General features: G+C 51.3%; 1 protein-coding gene across 2 annotated transcripts; it reads right to left on the bottom strand.

Annotated features, from left to right (window-relative positions):
• Positions 1–1,708: 1,708 nt before the first annotated feature.
• On the bottom strand, positions 1,709–5,249 carry LOC105698759 (interferon regulatory factor 2-binding protein-like B; the record flags this gene model as incomplete). 2 transcript variants are annotated; one of them, XM_023434053.1, is given in 3 exon segments in its annotated part: positions 1,709–4,584; positions 4,726–4,967; positions 5,060–5,249. In XM_023434053.1, coding segments are annotated over 3 exon segments (573 nt in total), but the record flags the coding sequence as incomplete, so codon positions are not given.
• Between the last annotated feature and the right edge of the window lie 2,075 nt (positions 5,250–7,324).

Below are 7,324 nucleotides of genomic sequence, written 5' to 3' on the forward strand. Positions count from 1 at the left end.
GTAAATTGATTCGCGCATTTCGCTACTCCGCGAAATATCTCCGAGGGTTCGTGCGCGTCGTGTATATTGATCCTTAAAGAGGAGAGGACGTTCGTTTCGTCGGCATCCTCTCCGAGAAGAAGCATTAAAGGGGCATCGTTGTCCCTCGTCCCCCAGAAAAATTCCTATTGTGCGAGGAGCGGGTCAAAATATTTTCTCCCTTCGACTTTAAATTTCACGGGAAAAAGTGGAAAAACTCGAAGACGATAGGTCGTTGTTAAAAATTGTCTCTTTTTTTTGGAGGGCCAGCAGGGTGAATAATGGATGCGAGTCTTCCGTTTCACGTGCTTTTAGTAACACGTGATAATGCAATCACCATAAGGGGGACGGGGGGGAACGAATTGATTAATTCCTTTGTGCAACGCGTTCGTCTCGAGTTTGGTTGGGTCTCTGCCGAATCGATACGGAGCAGAAACGAGTGTGTTGAACCTTAAAGACGATGACATAATAAGACTGCGACCCTGCCAGACAATGTCGATTCAGCGGAGGCCCATTGTCCTGTCAAGCCCGGAGAAACATTTAACTCTTACGCTTTATTTCGTGAAAGCAATCCTAGGGAAAAAGATCCGCCCACTCCCCGCTTTCCCTTTAATAATTCCTCAGTATCGCATACACGAAGGACAATTTTCCAAGGAAAGTGAAACAATACGCCCACAGGACTCTCTTGACGAAATAGTAAAAATTTCCAGCGACGGAAAATGAAAAAAATGGTAACTTACGTGGCACCGTTTAATGGTGCCCAAAATCATGAAAGTGAACCGCATAATTTCTTTTTTGTCAACGAACTTAACGTTGTGATTTAAATTTATGCACATATATAGTGTAGAATTTTTTAGTTGGCAACTTTAATAATCATTGACGAGGTCCTGGGGCCGAAAATAAGGAACCTGTGCGAGGGGAGGAATTTTGAGAGCAATGTTCAATTTCGACGGCTCGATGTCGATCACCCCAGAGAAGGATATCTTCTTTAAGACGAAATTCTTCAGAGAGAGGTGCAGCCTGCACGGCGTTGAAGCCGTTTGGACCACCCTGGATCAATATGCCGTGCTGGATTCTCTTGCCCAAACATCCCACGACCCACCGCTGCTGAACATTGGCATTGATTTTCAAAGTCCGCACCCCTCAGCCACTGGGCGACGTAGTGAAATCGGTAGCAAACGTCACGTGTTACCCCCCTGGTCTATATACACGTCTTGCTCCAGGGCTAAACTCGATTTTAACGTTCGACGCGAAGCCAATTATTTTCACCGTTTAATCCAAATTACTCGAGTTAATTGTTTTTCCGCCCTCCGCCGTTGAAACGTTGTTTACTTCCCTCGATCGGCTGCGCCCAAAGGTTTGACGTTTCGGGTGCGTTATTTTTATTTAAACAATTTCCTCTGATTCGGTTTATGTATCTTCCTCCTCTCCGAGTTTGTAGATTTAGTTACCGGCGCTTGAAGTGGGATCGTTTAAATTTCTTTTTCCCTGACCAGACGAAATGGATTTCAAAACACCTTAAGATTCGATCCGGTACATATGACATTTCGTGTCGCGTTATTGAAATGAGAACCAGGAATAAAAAATTGCCGAAGAGAGAATGATCGTTCCCCTCGAAACGTTACTTTAAAAAAAAAAATTCTTAATAATTAAGTCGGTGGGGTCCGGGGGTGAAATTCAACGCCACGTGTCACTTACACATCAACACATATATTTTGTCTCTTGCTTGTTGCATACATACGATAAACGGTACATTATTACGTGTTCCTCGAGAGGTATGGTACACTAGAAAATTCTATTATCCGCTACTACATGGCTAATCGACGTATCGTTCTTGCGGGTGACTTTCATGTTTTACGTGTAGCGTCGTACAGTAATCATAGAAAATAAGTATGAATCGTACGAAGTTAGGTGGAAGACCCGTGGGGTCCCCCTGGAAGGTGTGCCCGCTCAGTCCGCGATGCACCGGAAAAAGAAAAATCCCGACCTCGAATTTCCGTGGATCCGGTCGAGTCGATTTGGTGACAACGCGTCCGTCGAGTTGGCACATCTTTCCCGGTCGCACGAAATGCGGATTCCTGGGTTCGGGTCTACGAACAAGGAGCATCTCTTTTTCGGCCCAAATCCGGGCCCGACAAAAAAAAAGAACGCACCCTGCTCGCGGCGCGTGGAGAAAGAAACACCGAAGACATCCGTAGTATGCAAATATAGATAAGTCTTGTGGGGGTCGAGCAACTTCCACGTAAAAAAAAACCAACGGAGCGGACTCTTCGCCTCCGAAAATTCGGCACAACTCTTAGATGCACCTGGCGAAGGCGCCGTGGGTAGGAACTACGGAGACGGTACGAAAACCCGCGTACAAAAATGAGCAAGAACGTGTACGAAGCGAGGCACGATAAAATAAACGATACATCCGTAGATAAGTGAAAGTTAAATCGAAATAGCAAAAATATGGCTAACTTTAATTTTTCACTCCCTCCACTCTTTACTAATTTCCATAAATTCGGTATACCGTGCCTGGCGTTTCAACGTCGTTACGGATCTTGCTTTCAACGGTGGAAAAAGAAAAATGTACGATGCATCAGCCTCGTCTCTTACGCGTTCTCGCTTCCACGTGTCAGCGGTTTAAAAAAGAGCCTGCGAATCGTAATCTCTGACTTTGTTCTCGCATCAGGCACGAGACCGAGTTCTCCTTGCGCAGCCGCGCCATCCGCGCCATCCGCGCCATCCGCGCCATCCGCGGGCGAAGTACGAAGTAAACGGCATTCGACGGATGAAACGAACGATCGGCCTGGTCGAGAGAGCGTTTGCAAAGCTCGAGTGCGGCCTCGAAAAGAGAAGAAGAGAGAGACCATAATCGTGCACCATATTTGCAGACGCCTCTCGAGGGGCGTTGCGATTTGATGGAGGACGCGTCGCGTACCACGTGGTCCCACCCGCGTAGGATAAAAATTCACAAGTGACCTCGTAGTACCCGGACTCGGGAGTCAAAACACGAGTTAATATCAAAATGGCAAGAATTACTCGAGGCTGTCCAAGGTCGGGCCGCGTCGAAAATGACGGTCTTTCGGGGCCACGTGGTACTCGGTGCGCACCCAGGATGCGTGTATACAATACGTAGTTACGGATCTTAATCGATCGTCCATCGTTTGTACAAGTATATACAAGAGGAGCTGCACGGGCCGGGACTTCGCGAGGAGCTCGTTCCTCGAAACAAAAGAGGCCCGAACGGCAGCGAGACGCGCTCCATTTAATTCTCAGACATAGCGAGTGTGTGGTTCCTATTCTTTCGGGGGGGGCGTACCTTCCTTCCATTTCGTCGAGAAAATGAAAAACTAAAAGGCCCTCTCACTTAAGAACTAACGTTAAACTAAAAGGCGAAGGTGGAAGTGAATCGCTACACCGTTGGATAGCCCGTTGTACGCGTTCGCAAAGGATCTCGAAAAGGAGTCCCGCGAGGAGACGGCTCGTTACGTGCCACTGGAAGAAGAGGACATGTCTCGACGCTTCTATAACGAGAGCCGTTCGTTAAAAAGAGAGAATGTCCAGAGACGGAGAGAGAGAAAGACGGAACGTCGAAGTGTCGCGCGCGTGCCTAAACGGAATAATTTAAAGAGTACGGAGTAGAAATGACCAGTTTTGTACATTGAAGAGTGGTTAATCTTTTAATCGTACGTTTTATTAATATATGTACACATATACACAATGTACAGAAAAACCCGTGGCGCAGGGTTCGAAGGTGTGTGTCCGCCGTGCTTACGATACACCGAGCAGGGTGGAAAGGTCGTACGAACGAAACGCGAGCCGATCGATCCGATCGATCCGAGGGAATCTCTGGTAAAAAGAGTAAGGCATAAAGTAATCGCGACCAACGGCGAGGATTCGGCCGAGGAGTCGGTCCTCGCCGCGACCCCGCCCGCGACGTACAAAGACAACTGGAAAAAAGAGGCGACCGGGTCTAAGTACAAACCCAAACAAGGGCACGAGAGTTTACCGCGCATTGGATGCGCCAAATATATCCGACAAGTATCCGCCATGGGCGCCTCTCCCCTCGGGCGAATCGCGCCCTTCGTCGCCCTTCCTTATGTACAGGACCGTCGCCGGCCGAAGACTACTCCTGCTCAAGACCCGCCTACGCTCGGTTCCTCCCGAGAAGGAAAAAAAGCCCCGCCGGCCACCACGAGAGGGAACCGGAAAAGGATCCCAAAGGCGGCCCCAAAAAGTGCCCCGGTCCTCCGATTCGCCCCGACAACGTCTTCGGCTCGATCCGCAAAGTTGGCCCTCCCTCCCCCCATCGGAGCCAACTGGCCGTGAGAGCGTTACCAAAGATCACTTTGGCAAACCTTCACGGTTTCGCCAAAAACGCACTCCGACACCTCGGAGTGGACAATCTGAGCCTCGACCTTCGCGACGAGGTCGCCTCCCTTAAGTCTCTCGCTCCTTTTTGACCTTTAACCCGGAGCCGGTGGTGTCCTCCCCGAGGATGGTGGCGATCTCCCCCTGCATGAAGGCCCAGGGCACCTGACTGTTGGCCAGTGGACACTTCTCCCCGCTGGGGCAGTACACCTGGGGGGAAAGAAGAGGGGTATAAGAGCTCCGGCGAAGGGCTCGCCGGGCGGCCGGAAACGAAGAAGGCTGCCGCCGTTGAGACGGAGAGACCGAGGGGTCCAATTCCACCTCCGGTCGTTTTCTTACAGGGGAACCTACCTCCGAGCCGGCCCCCTGCCTCTTTATGCTGTCTCGACTGCAGGGGAAGCAGAACTTGTGATGGGGCACGCTGGGACACTGGACGAAGTGGGTGTCCTCGAGGCGTTCCTGGCAGAGGGTGCACTTCAGGGTGGGCGCCGACACCGGCTCGGCTCCTGCCGTCTGCGAGACGGTGCCCTCCGTCGAGGTGGGCGTCGTCGAGGAGACGTGCCTGGAGCCGCTGGGCCTCCTGCCCGAATTTCCTACAACGGGGAACCCCTCGATAGATCAACGAAATCCGAAGAACCGCGGCCGAGGGAAATAAACGGCCCTCCGAATTCAACGACTCTCACACCTGATCCGTTGGGACTGTGCTGCGAGCCTCGAGACGTGCTGCGCTGTTGCTGAGCATTGGCAGCCGTTGTGGGTGGACTTCGGCTGGTGGGACTCGAATTGTTCGAAGGCTGCGGCACCGGCTCCGGCGACGTCAGATTGTCGGCGACCGACATCAGGGCGGCCATCGGAGACGGACCACTCGCCGAGCTCTGAAAAAATAACGGATTCATCCCTAATGAGACCCTCCATGGATTCCTCCATGGATTCCTCCATGGATTCCTCTCCGGAGTATCCGGAATCCTGGGTTGCCTTATCGGGCCGCGATAACGCCCGACATCAAAGAGATTCCCAGATAAGGATAACCCGCCTTTACGACGCGTATCTCGTATATATCTCGGTGATTCCGACTTATCGGTCATGTTTCCTAGCAGGATGCGCTTACAAATAACGAGAAAGAGAGAGAGGGAGACGCATCTCGCTCGATGCACTACATGCAGATAACCGAGAAGAAGAGATTGCCGGCGAACTTTGTACGCGTGTCCTTGGAGGTCTCTTCGTGTACATTGACCGAAAACGTAATCGATATCTCCGGTTGCGCTTTCGCGCTTATTTTTAAACCGCCCACCAGAGCGACCCCGATAACGCTCAAAGGTGCCATGGGTCAATTCCTTTTTTTTTCTCTCTCTCTCTCTCTCTCTCTCTCCCTCCAACCAGATGACGGATTTATCCAGGTTTCTATTTCAATGCCGGCCGGGTTTTTACTCTGATTCATCGCTGCGCAGAAACCGCCACCGAAATAGAAGTCCCATGCCCGGTTGGAGGTTGTCGGTATGAAAATATTTAACGAGATACCATTCCCCCAAACACCTTTTTCTACGCGCACCTCCCTCGGTCTACCCCCGATAGCCTGGGAGATCGATGTAAATTTCCATTTAAATATCCGCCGGGAACTTCGGCCTGAATCATCCGCATATCGTATCGTAACCGGGACCGAAATAGAAGCCTATCCACGAGTCTAGAAATTATCGCAACTCGAACGGTCGACGTCTGCGTCGAACTGCTCCGCTCAGCTGGAAATCAAAGAAATCACCTCTCCTCGATATCCTTGAAAATGATAAACGACCCTCTTAAACGTCCTACTTTTTCGAGCACCGTGTAAGGGTTCCCAGTCTCTCGAGATCACATCGGGACCCAATGTGGAAGTTTGCACCTTCTTCGGCGGCAAAGTCCGCCATTTTGTTTCAACGGGACCAGATCGCGATTAATGGCAGAGATGAGTTCGGAGATTGCTCACGGGCAGGATCGTGCGATCGCATCCTGTGCTGCCCTCTGGTTTCGTACGTTAGCTTTCACCGTTTTTTGCCTCAAGGGCGGCGCAACGAATTTCTCATAGGAGCTCGCACACTCGCGATGGCGGTACCGTCTACCAGTCGCCGTTGGTGGTTCACGTACTCGTGGTGGTAATACCATGCGGCAGTTGACGGTGGTGGCTTACCTACGCTTACCGACACTGCTCACTTTTCATGGTAAGGGAAGAACACTCGTGACGCTCCATTTGAATTTATCTACTTATCTACCACTATTAAGTACATTGTTGCCTCGAAGTCGACGTGATGCGGAGCTTTGGGGCATGCATCGGTGTCGCGTACGGAACTCTCAAGCAGCGAATCTGTGTGAGTCGATCGCACCTGGAAATCTTCGCGCGTCCCAACCAGCCAAGCGCCAAGCTACGGGTCGAGTCGTTGAGTATGCGTGAGAGTCGAATCTGCGAAAAATCCTCCGGAGGCTTACCTAACTGCGAATATAAGCCGAGTCCTTTCGCGTATGATTTTTACATTTCCCTACTAGCGTTATCGATCGTTTTCGAGCGTTATCGATCGTTTTTCGAGCGTTGTCGAGCGTTATCGATCGTTTTCGCGCGTTTTTCAAGTGTTTCCAAGCCTTATCGAAGGCCGTACACTGCCGCTGAGTGTTGTTAAGTACAGTAGAGTGCCGGAGAGTTGCCAAAGAGTGCCGGAGAGTCGCCGCAGAGTCCCGCAGAGTCCCAAAGAGTCCCGTAGAGTCCCGTAGAGTCCCGTAGAGTCCCGTAGAGTGCCCGTAGAGCCCCGCAGAGTCCCGTAGAGTCCCGTGGAGTCACGTAGAGTGCCCGTAGAGTCCCGTAGAGTCCCAAAGAGTCCCGTGGAGTCCCGTAGAGTCACGTAGAGTGCCCGTAGAGTCCCGTACAGTCCCATAGAGTCCCATAGAGTGCCCGTAGAGCCCCGCAGAGTCCCGTAGAGTCCCGTAG

This window comes from Orussus abietinus, unplaced genomic scaffold (assembly GCF_000612105.2).
Source record: "Orussus abietinus isolate OABI.00-Male unplaced genomic scaffold, Oabi_2.0 scaffold12, whole genome shotgun sequence".
Taxonomy (NCBI): Eukaryota; Metazoa; Arthropoda; class Insecta; order Hymenoptera; family Orussidae; genus Orussus; species Orussus abietinus.